The sequence below is a fragment of the Balaenoptera borealis genome, assembly GCF_965194805.1.
Source record: "Balaenoptera borealis genome assembly, chromosome: 4".
In the NCBI taxonomy this organism is placed as follows: domain Eukaryota; kingdom Metazoa; phylum Chordata; class Mammalia; order Artiodactyla; family Balaenopteridae; genus Balaenoptera; species Balaenoptera borealis.
Window position 1 is genome coordinate 116,665,533 of NC_138861.1, and position 14,067 is coordinate 116,679,599.

General features: G+C 35.3%; 1 protein-coding gene across 7 annotated transcripts in view; it reads right to left on the minus strand.

Moving 5' to 3' along the window:
- Window positions 1-14,067, minus strand: part of PPA2 (inorganic pyrophosphatase 2) — an 84,400-nt gene that overhangs the window by 10,996 nt on the left and 59,337 nt on the right. For all 7 annotated transcript variants that reach the window (XM_082389141.1, XM_082389139.1, XM_082389137.1 and 4 more), the window contains 3 exons: window positions 12,452-12,579; window positions 10,741-10,826; window positions 2,679-2,748 (listed from right to left, as the gene is read on the minus strand). In XM_082389141.1, the coding sequence (XP_082245267.1) occupies window positions 2,679-2,748; window positions 10,741-10,826; window positions 12,452-12,579 (284 nt within the window). The remainder of the gene's footprint in view (window positions 1-2,678; window positions 2,749-10,740; window positions 10,827-12,451; window positions 12,580-14,067) is intronic.

Below are 14,067 nucleotides of genomic sequence, written 5' to 3' on the forward strand. Positions count from 1 at the left end.
TTTTAAAGTCTTTATTGAATTTGTTACAATATTGCTTCTGTTTTATTTATTTTTTTGGTTTTTTTGGCCATGAGGCATGTGGGATCTTAGCTCCCCCATCAGGGATCGAACCCATACCCACTGCACTGGAAGGCAAAGTCTTAACCACTGGACTACCAGGTAAGTCCCCAGACTCATTTAACATCTACACATCTGTCTTAAGATAATATTACCTAAGTTGATTAACTTGTTAGAATGAGTTCACTTATTCTAAGTCTACTAATAAACCTTGGGGTTATAATTTGTTTCCATACAGGCCCAGGATTGATGTGGTCTGAACATGATCAAGTTTGATGGATGACTTTAATGCCTTAAGTTATTCTGAGCAAGCAAAGGACAAACAAAAGCTGACAGTACTTTGAAGTCAGTGCAACATTCAATATATAGCAAAATAGAGAGATCTGGGAATATATACCTAAGTAATGCTGATTCAAACATCTCAATGTGGTTCTGAAGAGAAAATGCCAAGTCAAAATGCTCTGACTACAAAGAATTTCATTATTACAAGTTGATAAAATTTTCAGGAGAAATTGTTACCTAATCTGAGCTCCTGAATCACTAATGAGTCTGCTAATAGAGCAATTCTTTGACTTACAAATTTTTAACGGTGAAATCCCGTATACAGTAAGTTCCACTAGAGCTGATGACGAGGGACTGCTTTCTCTGCATTTTGATTTTCTACCATAGCTTTCTCAGTGAAAAATCAGTATAGCACCTTCTTCATTATTATGAAACACAACAAAGCTACCAAACCATGTAATTAAAGCTGGATGTTAATGTTTCTGAATTCTAATCTTGTTCCCCAAATCAAACTATCCAGATCATATCCATGTTCTCCAATTATTATTTTTTTCCAAGAGGACTTTTCCTACTAATATGCTAGGAAACAACTTTTTAAAAAAGATGTAAGATTGAAACTTTATTCTTACAGCTAATTTTAAGACAGGTATCTATTATATCTATCATTTATAAAACCCAAACTAAAATAAATGAAATAGTCTTAATCTGAGATTAGTGGGAGACTACGTGAATAAAGTTTTTAATTTGTTTTCCTTAATTTTTTTCTTAAAGAATTAATAATAAATATTGATGGGAACTAAGTTCAGAATCTAATGACACAGATATAAAATTGAAAACTTGAAGAAAATACACCGAGATTGTAGCCTGCCTTACTGTCATAGCTCCCCTGCTTCTTCCCTTGCTTCCCTAGCCCGTTCTCACCAACGCAGCCAGAGTGATCTCGTTAAAATCTAAGTCAGATCATATCACTCCTTTGCTTGAATCCCTCAATGGTTCCTTCTTATTCAGAATAAGAAATGAAATTCTTAAAATAGTCTCTAAGGGTATTTTACAGTGTCTTTCATAATAATTTGCCTCCACTTTCACCCCCAGATCCACGCATTTCTGCTCTCATCTCCTCCTTTCTCCCTTAGACTCTTTCTACTCCACCAGCCACTGTGGCTCCTCGGGTATTTCTTGAACATGTCAGGTACCCACTTGCCTCATGGCCTTTGGGCTGCAGCATGGAATTCTCCTCCTTTAGATAGTCACTTGGCTCAGTCCCTTACCTTCTACAAATCTTGACTCAGGTCCGTTCTCCCCTCAGTGGGGCTGTCCCCTACTACTTTTCAATCACTACAACTCCCATCCCACTCCTGGCACTTTATCCCCTCTTCCCTCATTCATTTTTCATCATAGCATTTATCGCATTCACAAACACTATATATTTCACTTGTGTATTTATTTATTATCCATCACCCCAACTAGAATGTCAGCTATACGAGACGAGGAAAGAGGTTTTTGTGTCTTTTAATACTGCATCCCCAGCACCAAGATTCTAACCACACGTAGCAGGCAATAATTAAATAACTGATTAATTAATGGGAAAAAAATTCAAAGCAGCCATTGTGAGCAAACATTTTTGTTGTTCCTTAAGTAAAGATCTAAATTCACTAGTTTCTATCTGATAATTAAGAGGGAAAAAAACCCCAAAACCCTTAATTAATAAATGGGATTTCTAGCCTAAGATCACTCCTGAACACACTTTACATAGCAACATTACTTGATTATCTGAATTTGAATTTTCTTATTTAGTGGCCTCCAAATCAAGCATTACTTTGCTAATAAATTCAGTTGCCTCCAGGCAGCATTATCACTAAGACATGTAAAAATCCGAGGATATCTTCTTAGTTAAGAGAAGGAAAGCTTGTGAGGCAACCAAACTAAATGGAAAAAAAAAAAAAAAGGAAAAGAGATGTATTTATTTCATTTTTTTTGAGCCAAAATGCACCTGTGCCAGCAGCCAGTCACAATTTAGACACTGGATTGTGGATAACTCATGGGAACAGGTCAGTATAGAGGAGAGCAAATGCATTAAAACAACAATAAATTGGTGAAAAATAGTATCATATGAAATCAGTTAAGTGGTTAATGTACTTTAGAAAATAGAAATACAACTAAAAGGTTTTAAGGTTTTTAATCTAAATTCCCTGCATAAAAAAATAATTTTAATGTTATTTTTAAACTTTATGCTCCCCAAAAGGCTTGATACATTTCATTGCTAGATTTTTCAGAATTTCTGCTAGACTTCTCCATGACATTTATAAGAATAAAGGATTCCTTGGACATCTGTCCCTTACCGATTCAACTAATGATCTTGCTTCCTCTTGAGAGCAATGGAAAGGGCTATCACATACCTGCACATTTGTGCTGGAGAGGAAAAGAGAATATTATTATTAAACAGGATAAAAAAGGAGCAATTACCAAAAAGAAAACCAGCTCTCAAATACTTTACATTTGAGTGTATGATCCCAGCCAACAGTTACTGAGTCTTTGGATCTCAGTGGATAATAACACATACACATACTCTCTCTCTCTGTCTCTCACTCACTCACTCAAAAGGAGACAAGAGACCTTCTAATGCAGAATGCTAGAGCACTGCAGACATGTGAATAAGATACCCTGAAAAAGGACCTGGATGAATATAAATTAGGACAACTGGGGTCTTGTACATTCTTTCAGGCAAAGTTATAAATATAAAGTGCTCCATAGCATTGCACTCTCCAGAATTAAAAAAAAAAAACTCAAATGATAGTATACAAATTTAAATAATCTCCTGGTATTTATAAAAGGCTATTCCACTACCCTTCACCTTCACTGAAGAAAAGAAAAAACAAATTTGACCCACAGAACGACGACCATGAGGAAGAACTTTCCTCTAAGTGAGGTGATAAACACTGTAATTGGCTGCTGAAAGATGTTGTAGAATCTCTTTCTCAGACAGGTATGGAAGACTAAGCTAACAGTGGTGAGAGGAAACCACAGGAACATGAAAACTCAGTTTTTGTACAAGTAAGGAAGCTTAGCAAGGCACAGACAGCAGCTCCTCCCATGACCAGTAAAGGCTCTATAAAGTCCAAAGTCTTCCCACACAGTGGGGACTAGCATGCTATCTCCACAAACATGCTACCCACCACGTATTTCTTACCTCCCAGATGAAAGCAAATGCATCATTCCCCTCAAACGTATTAAGTCTGATTTTTTAAAATTTCATCAAAGAAATTGGATTAAAATGGATACAGAAAAAGGTAGTACAGAAGGGCATTAAAGCCAAATTAATTTTTCACAATTGAAGGAATAAGTGATTAGCAGATCCCTAAAGGAGATAATTAATAGATGAAACACACACATGCACACACACACCCACACACACGCATGTGTGCTCTCCAAGTGGATCTAAGGGATGTACATTATCAAATTTATTTTGGCAATGGCTTTGTGAAATATGCTGGGATATATATGATAAAAGATCTGTCTAGTTATTTATTTATCTTCTCAGCTACATCTGCCCGTAATCAGACACTGGGTACATAGCAATTATGAAAGTGGTCATTTTGCTTTCTATCCAGACTCAAAATGTGGAATTTGTTTTCATTCTTGGCATAAGTGATGATGTTTGATGAAAGGTGGCATTATCATCTTTAAGACTAAACTATGTTATACTCTCTTCTTCACAGCCCATGTTTAAGTAAGCTAAAAATTGAAAAAGGTAAGGCTTTATAAGTTAAATGTTTCTCTAAAGAAAGTCAAAACTAAATTTAAAAGGAACAAGGCAAAAAAACAGACACTGAAAAGTCTTAAGTGCTACTCCTCTGAAGAAAACATGGTGTATACTAAATATGCTATACACCAGCGGTCCCCAACCTTTTTTGGCACCAGGGACCGGTTTCGTGGAAGACAATCTTTCCACGGACTGGGGTGGGGGGAGGGGGTGGATGGTTTGGGGATGATTCAAGCCCATTACATTTATTGTGCACTTTATTTCTATTATTATTACTTTGTAATATATAATGAAATAATTATACAACTCACCATAATGCTGACAGGAGGTGGAGCTCAGGCAGTAATGCGAGCTATGGGGAGCAGCTGTAAATACAGATGAAGCTTCGCTCACCCGCCCACCACTCACCTCCTGCTGTGTGGCCCAGTTCCTAACTGGTCACGGACAGATACTGGTCCGTGGCCTGGGGGTTGGGGACCCCTGCTACACACAATGTTTTTAACATTAAAACTACACCAAAGTGAAACATTCCTCGGGAATTGGTGTATGAGAGAGGAAAATGGTGATGAGAGAACAGGGAATCCTGTAAATAGGGTTGCCAGATAAAACACAGAACACCCAGTTAAATTTGAACTTCAGATAAACATCAAATTATTTTTTAGTATAAGTATGTCCCAAGCAAACTATTTTTTAGTATAAGTACGTCCCAAGAGACATTTACATTAAAATCTGAAATTTAGATTTAAGGGGGTGTCCTCTATTTTTACCTGTTAAATCTGATAACCTATTTTTAAAGTAATCCTCTATTCCCACAACAAAGCAAAACCATCAACAGAAATATTAGAAAAGAAAGAAAATAGTAAAGCCAGCACTGTAAATTTAAAAAACTGAGTAACTTTTAAAATATTCTGTAAATTTAAAAAACTGAGTAACTTTTAAAATATCCCCAATAAAACATCTTGACAAGTAACCAGCTAGAATCTAGGAAGCCAACAAGCTCTGCCATTTTTCACCTTGGACAAATTATTAGTATGGCTGTTTCAAGAATTAAATGGAAGGTATATACAAATGGACTTAGGAGATTCTTGAATGATATATAATATATAAAAGAGGAGAGATTACAAAGCCCCTTGTTACTATTTCTCCAATAGCCCCCCCCCTTTTTTTTATAGCATTTTATTTCTACAAACAGTGCCATCCTCCTCACTAATATCCTTTTAGTTAATAAAGAATGCAATCTGGGTTGCAATATACTTTCCTCAGGATTTAAGGAAGTGATTTTTACTTTGAATGTTTGAAGGTATAATAAAAGGCATGTTATCAAGAAACATTTTAATTTTATCTGAATTGTCCCTTATACAAAAATAGTTAACACTGACTCATATTATTTATTGATTCAAAAAATTATTCTTATGCCATGTGTTAGGGACATTTCTAGATGCTGGGGATACAATGTTGAACCATGGAGCCCCCATGAACATTGTAATATTTAGGGTTCTTTCTAGCTTTCAAACTATGACTATGGCATACAAGAGGAGAAGCAGTATAACCACTTAAAGGAAAGATGATGGTGCCTACTATAAGTGAGATTAAAAATACTGACTGGGAAGAATGTGCTGTTTTCCTTTTTATAATAAGATATTAAATATTTTGTTCTAAATTTATAAACATTGTGTAGCCTACACACGATCTTGCTGATCAAAATAAGCAGATATGACATTAGAACAAAAGATCAACAATACCAAAATTTCTATGCACAACAAACCAAATTTCATTTACAAATAATAAAGATATATTAATAGTTATATAAAGAGCAAAATAAGTCGTTAAATAAAAAGAAACAGAAATAGAAAATTACCTGCAAATAATAAACAGATACCTAAAAGATGAAATTTACAGAGCCAGCAATATGAAATTATAGTCAAGAGAAGATTATTTTCTTCAAGACAATTTCAAATCAGACAAAGGTCCACACTCATGAGAATCCTCAAAGACAGTGCCCAGGATTCAGATTGCTCAAGGCTTTTCATTCTAAAGCAAAGTACTCAAGAAAAAAGGAGAGACAAAATTTAAAGAGATAAGAATGATGATTTGGGTCCATAACCTCCAGAGTTTGTCGAAGAAAACTGACATTGAAGTAAATCTATACAAAGCTAAAAGAACTGGAGCTAGCCATATATGGATCAGATACACCTTCCTCTGGAAAGGTAAAAGAAACAACTTCAAGACATAAACAATTTGGAAGAATATATATATGAAAATATATATATATATATATATTTGAAATATAGACATATTTTGAAAAACTTCATATATATTTATATAATTTTTTCATTTAGTAAGCATGTTTAAACTACCTACTATATGCCAAGTCCTGTCACTAGGGCTAAAGTACAAACTCAATTTAGAGCATAAAAAAAGTAATAAAACAGTCCAAGTTCTACCTAGAGGTGTGAAATAGCAGTGATATGAGAGCACAGGTGAGGGTATAGTTAATTTTGCCCAAAAGAAATGAAAATACTTTGCAGAGGTGACATCTAAACTGCTTCCTGAAGAATGAGCAGGCATTCATGGAGGAAAGACAATGAAATACGAGGAGATGAACAGGAGGCTGGAAAAGTCGGTTTAGACACACTGTTTAATATATAGAAGAGCTGGATTAGATCCTATTAACTGAAGGGAGTCACAAGAAGATTTTAAGCATAAAAATGACAATCACATCTGTATTTTTCAAAGATAATTCTGACAGTACTGTAAAGAATATGTTAAACAGGAGAGTAGTTGCAAGGCAAAACAATTTATGAGTAAAGAAATTAAAGCAGTTTTATAATTAGAAGGAAAGTTGAGAATCAGTCAAAACTTGAAAAATTTGTAAGACGAATGGATGGGAATAATGATTAGTGGAATAAAATTAATGGGTGAAATGAACAGTGCAGTTCTGATTTCTTAAAAATAAGGTAGATACATAAACCATGATGAAGAAAGGGTGAGAGGAGTTGAAGAGTAAACCCAAATGGCAAAAAACTGTATTTCTCCAACAAAGAATTTAAAGTTGTTTTTGGTAAAAACAGAAATAACAAAATTATCCCTGCTAAAAAAATACGTAGCTTCCAGAGTAAACATTAAGCAGTGGGGAAAAGGAATAAAAATAACAATGACAAAACTTATTGTGATAAAGAAGATTACCAATTAAATAATTTAATAAATGCAGGGCTCCTGGAAACAGTAGAGTCACTACTGGATTTAAAAAACAACATCTAGGGACTTCCCTGGTGGCACAGTAGGGGTTAAGAATCCGCCTGCCAATGAAGGGGACACGGGTTCGAGCCCTGGTCCAGGAAGATCCCACGTACCACGGAGCAACTAAGCCTGTGCACCACAACTACCGAGCCCGTGTGCCACAACTACTGAAACCCGTGAGCCTAGAGCCCGTGCTCCGCAACAAGAGAAGCCACTGCAATGAGAAGCCCGCGCACTGCAACAAAGACCCAAGGCAGTCAAAAAATAAATAAATAAGTAAATAAATTTATTTTTAAAAAACATCTATTTGTTGGCTTTAAAATATTATTCAGCAATTACTCCAACAAGTATTTATTGAGTGGCTACTACTTGTCAGGGATAAGGAATATAAAGATGAATACAACATCTTTATTCATCTACTTTTGAGGAACTTATACTCTAGAGGAGAAGACAAAGTCATAAAACAAGCAGTTAATTAATAAATGCAGTGATAGGACTACACAGGGGGGCAAGGAATAGAGTGTAATGGCACCTTAGCAAGCACAAGGCGAGGATGAGGGAAAGTTTCCTTGGGAACAATGTCAAAACCAAGTCTTAAAAGATAAGTAAGTCAGCCATTTCAAGAAGTGAGAATAAAATCATGGCAAAGGGAAACAAAATGAGTATGGCCCAGAGGTCAATAAGAACATGGTGTTTGTGAGGAGTGACAAGTGGTTCTAAGTTGTTGGAACATGAAAAAAGAGGCAAGAAGTGACGGAAAATGAGGCTAGACGGGTAGCAAGTGCCAAATCCTGGAAGGCCTTGTTTGTTCTTCTAAGAGAAGTTTGGATTTAATGGTTCTAAGCAGAGAAGCTCATCAGAAGCCAGGGAGCTTTTAAAACATACAGATGCTTAGACCCTACTCCTCAGAGATCCTAATTCACCAGGTTTAAAGAAAAGGATAACGCATTTGAATTTTCTGATGGTTTCCCTGGGTAACTGTGCTGTACTATACGTTGTTTGAGAGAACTGCTGTGATAATGTCTTCAGTTCAGACCTAAACTGATTTGCGTGGGGAGAACAGGTTAAAAAGGAAGGGGGGATGGTTTGGTAATCAATAACAGAGTACACTGTAAGGAACTGAGAGAGAGAAGCAATTCATTAGGTAAAGACAAAGGAAAGAAAAATTTTATTAATATACATATATTTTACAAATCAAGTAATGACAAAAAATAAAGAAAATATGGACAAAAATGAGTTAAAATTCTGAATATTTTGACTTGAAATTATCTAGATGTGTAAAATTTATAACCAGAAACTTATATCCTAAAATTTTTCAAGCTAAAAAAATTAATTTTGTTGCATTCTTTGAAAACATAGAGGAAGAATAAAGCTGTTGAGAGAGTAGGTTTGAAGTCTGGCTTAAATCCATCACACAGTGAGACCTTCGATAGGTCACAATCTCTACGTGGCCTCAATTTCCTCATAGGTAAAATGGATACAATAATGATATACATCTTATAGGGTTCTGGTGAATATTAATTAGATAATACATATAAAACTCTTAGAACCTGAAAACTACTAGAGTTCAATAAATGTCAATTATTATTGTTAATGTAATCCTTATCTTTACCTAGGAAACTACAGCAAAATGACTCCACAGAGCATAGAAATAAAGTTACCTTCACAGTAAAGATAATTAGAATCAGCATAGAAGGAATGCTATCAAGCTATAGAAAATCTAACCAGAGATGTTCTCTAGCTGTGCAGTTCAGGAAACCTGGGAACCATACAAGTCCCGTTAAAGACTGCAAAAGCTTTTCTGAAAGTACCATTAGGAAGGAAAGGAAAGCAAACGGCAAGCAAATACCTCTTTGGACAATCAGAGGCCCCTCTTTTTAGAGGAGCCCATCACATTAATATCTGACTTAGAATATTTGACCATAAAGAAGAATTCAGTCTATTAGTTACTAGGATAGTGAGGGCTAGATGACATTTCATTACACCCAGTTTTCTTGTTAGTAAGTTGTACTATTTATGTTAGAAACAATTACCTAAATTTTAAGACTATATGGAAAAAAAAGGGTATTCTATCAATACGTAAGAGGTAAGAAAAATGGGAGGAGAAGATGGAGTCCACAGTGTTACTCTAGACTCAAGAGAAACAGAATTGGAAGCTATAACGCCCAAGCATTTGCAAGATGAGCCTCTGATGACTTGGATAAAATATTCCTTGAGACTGCCTAATTCTTTACTCCATATTACTTTATTCTAATGATTTCTTTAATGTCTCTCTTGATTCCCAGACTTTATGCCCCAGAAGGACGGGGACTCTCTTTATTGTATTCACAGCAGCAACCCTACTATCAGCACAGTACTTGGCAGTAGACCCTCAATCAGTATTTGCTGAAGAGTAAATGGCTTCCCACTTTCCCCTGATTCAAACAGGACAATGAAGATGGGTAGGACTCTGCTCTCCAGAAAGACTGTGTACTTTTGCTTCCTAGTTAGGCTTATCAAGAGTCAGTTGTTTTTGTTTCCAAACCTTTTTTATGTCAGTGGTCTTTGGTATTACAATTTCATAATTAAAGCTGTAATTACGCCCATCAATGAAGGGAGTATGGAAAGAGAACTGTTTCTATGAACACCAAGTAGGCTCTAGAACCACTGAGGCTGTACACACTATCGAGGTTCTAAAAAGCCTCCATAAAGGTGAATCACTATAAAAACCTGGTATCAAATTAGGTGTGGTAAGACAACTGTAAAAGGTTAGAAAAAAAGAACCCTAAAAATTTATAAGGGTTTTTAAGTGTAAGGAGTTTAAAGATTACAGGATTTGATCTTTACTTTCTATTATATATTAAGTTAGGCTATATATAATCTATATGTAATCTATACAGAAAAGGTCTTAGCCCTATATCCACAGATTGATAAATGAATGTACACTTAAATGTTTTAAAGTAAAATAAAACGCTTGAGTTATATATGTTACTATTGTTTGATTCCCCTTAGTCAATTAGCTGGTGACCCAGATCCTGTTGGATAAGAAGGCTTTTAACTGTTCTTACCAAGAAATGATGTGGTACTTATTACATCAATTAATCATACGTCTGCATGTTGAAAAGTCGCTGAAAATCCACCTTTGCATATATTCACAGTGCCTTATAATTAAATGCCTCTTTATTTGACAGTATACCCCACTAAACTATAAATTCCTTGGGAAAAGGGGTCATGTCAATTCCTAATTTCATAGTGCCCAGCACTCGGTAATACCTTTCAAATAGGTGCTCTGTAAACATTTTTTAAATGAAAAAATATTTCAATTCTCTTAAAAAAAAATCAGATCTGAGCAGTATCATGATGTGGCTCTTTAGTACCAGTTAGTAATAAAATAACTCTACATAGAAAAGACAAGTCCTTACCAATTTATAGCCCCTCCAGCACACTTCTCCATAAGCAATGCTTTCCAACATTCATGAGTAGATTTAATAACTTCAAGAGCAAAAGCCTAGTTAAAAACCAAAAACAGACACTGCAATCACATCATTATCCTAACATGGAACTAGTCATAGTATGACAGTTAATTATTAAGAACATGAGCTCTGTAGTCAGGCAAACCTGAGTATAAATTCTCACATCCTTATTTACCAGCTGTGTGACTTTATGCAGATTACTTAATCTCATTGTATTAATTTCTTCATCTATAATATGCAATGTAATGAAGATCATCTAAATCAAGGGTTGGCAAACTTGGGCCTGTGGGCCAAATCCAGCTCACCATGTGTTTTTGTAAATAAAGTTTTTATTGAGCACAGTCATGCCCATTCATCTGTGCATGGCCTCTGACTGCGTTAGTGCTACAATGGAAGAGTTGAGTAGTTGTGACAGAGACCATATGGCCTACAAAGTCTGTAATATTTACTTTCTGGTCCTTTACACAAAAAAGTTTGCCAACCCCTGATTTAAATCATAGAGTTGTTGAAAGAATAAATAAGATGTTGAATGTAAAGTGGTTAGCCTACTATCAATATCTTGCTTGTAAATAAGCATATACCTATTAATTTCATCATCATCAAAGCTGTAAGTAGTCCAATTGCATAATCGTTTTAGATTATCCACTGTCTGAAGGTAGTAAACCTCAACATTTTCTAATTTTTTTTCTTAGTATGAATTCATATAGTGTCTAAAAATGCAAAATCAACAATAGATACAGATCTAGTAAGACCGTCTAAGGAAAACTTGCTTTATTTTTCCAAAGCAGAAAATTCTTTATATTTTTCCCCCAAAATGTTCCTAATTTTCCTTAAGTGAGAGATTACAGTCTAAAATAATAGTTTTATATTTATATTTAAAAATCCTAGACAAAGCCCTCAAGATCTTAAGGGTTCTTTTAATGTACCTTTAAAAAATACTGGGTTCAGCAATAAACTCTTGTATAACAAAATACTTATTGTAATCTTAAAGTTTTCACGACCATGGCTTACTTTACCTGCAAAACATACTTTATTTATTAGTACCACTTAAAGGTTGGTTTATAATGTGAAATTTATATAGTGGCAGTAAGTTTAAAAGACATAGTCCATGTTTTTGACTTTAACTCTTTGGTCTATTTCCTCCATATGTGTCATATTAGAGCCACTTTCTGGTAACTTTGTGGTTTTCTAATAGAAAAATCCTCTGACAGTAAGATAATTCAAGTGCTGTCTTAATTGTTAAGCAGCTTAATTCAGCCATGGTAGGATGAACACTTAGGAGGGAAGCCCCTTTGGATCTGCATTAATGGTAAGTAACTTTCTCTTCTCTGGAATAAGTAAATGGAAGGCTTTTCTTCATATACAATTTGCAGACTTAGACTGATCATGGAAATCCTTCATTTTCTGAGATGAAGGACTTACTGATAGATAAACAGATGCATATAGGTATTTATCAGCCTTACTGATTTACTTAGAGAGATCTCCTAAAACTTTTTAAAAAATAAAAATGATAAAATAATGTCCTTAAATATGAAAGTCGGTAAAGAGCACTTTTGTTATCATACTATATACAAATGTTCACATATGAAATCGCCCAAAGTGAAAGAAATATTGTACACGTATCACAGGTAAATTTTAGAATAAAGATTATCAACTTCACCTTGTTCTTGAATTCTCCATTAAAAGCAAACTGGTTTTCTGGTTTTCCCTCTGGTATCTTATAAAATCTAAACCAATTAAGCGTAGCTTCTAAGTAACCAGGTTTGTACTTCTTAACATCTTCAATATCTGTAAGTGAAGAAACAAAACTACTTTTTGTTAAAAATCAAAATCCACTCCTATTAGTGGTAGAGCACTGGCCTGAGGGAGTCAGTCCAACCCTGCTGCTCACCATCAGCATGTATCCTATCACCTCCGGACTTGCCTTTTTTTCCCCATGTAAAATGTTACTCCTTCATTCTACAGACATTTCTTGAGCACCTTCAGATACCATGTAAGGGGTAGGGGATAAGTCAATGAAGACAACAAAGTTCTTTTCTTCAAGGAGCTCAAAGGTTTAATTAAAAAAACAAAAAAACAGGCAGATAGACAACAAATTGTATTAAAGTGAGAGGATTAAGTGAGATATACTTAAGGACCGATGTCATTCTGAGGACAGTGGGGGGCTTCAAGTAGGGAGAGTTACAACATCAGGATCCGTGTTTTTTATGTACTAAGCCAAAGGATGCTGACAGTAGAGTGGAGAGGGCAGCACCCAGAGGAGAACATACTACAGGTGGATGAGAAGGGTTTCAGGCACTCCTACACCAAATATTTAGTAAGTGTCTCATTATGTATCCGACACTGTTGTAAGCAGTGAAATAGAACAGGAATCAGAAACAAGTCCCTGCTCACATGCTTACATAGTAGGAAGAGACAGACAACAAATAAAGACACAGATACGCAATTTAAGTGGTGAAAAGTCTGATGAAAAATAAATCAGAGTAAGGAAGACAGAGAACGTGGTCAGGGCAATTTTAAACAGAGTGATACCTGGATGGTTCAGAGTTTTTCATTTCAAATTAGTAATGATTTATAGGATTTATTTTTAAGTTCTATTACCACGTAAACACCTTAACCATTACATTTTGAAGACATTCATTTAAATATAATTGGAAATACTACTGTATTAGTAATAGGCCCCTCCCCCAAAAGAGGTCCCCAAGGAATGTATCATTTCCAAAAATATCAATTCAAAAAGTATGAGAAATAACTAGATAAAACTAGAAGTCCTTACCCTCCACTAGACTGTGACTTAAGGGAAATTTAGCATAGTCCTTTATTCACAGTATATTACGGCAAATGACAGACTTAGCAGCACTTGGAGCATTAGAAAGCTATAACTAAAACCAGGAGATGACACCAGGCAGAGGGATAATTTAAAGATCACTTGGTTTCAGACATGCTCATCCAAGCCTTGTGGGAATCCCCACTCACTAGGCATGACAGGAAAAGGTAAGAACTTTGCAGGCATGGGTTGAACAGACAGGAATTATCCTTTTCCTTTTTATCCTTGCCTGGTGCCTGTTAGGTAAAGGTTTGGCAAGAGTGACATATGTCTCCAAAGGCCAGGTGTTTCACATAAGTGAAATAAGTGTGGTAAGGCAGAGACCATAGAAATGGCAGAGACTTTGGCAAATAAAAGACTGAGTGTGCGGCCTAAACGCACACAAATCTAAAATTTTAAAATATGTCAATGGGCCACACATCTATCTAAAGTAATTCTGGAGCAAACTG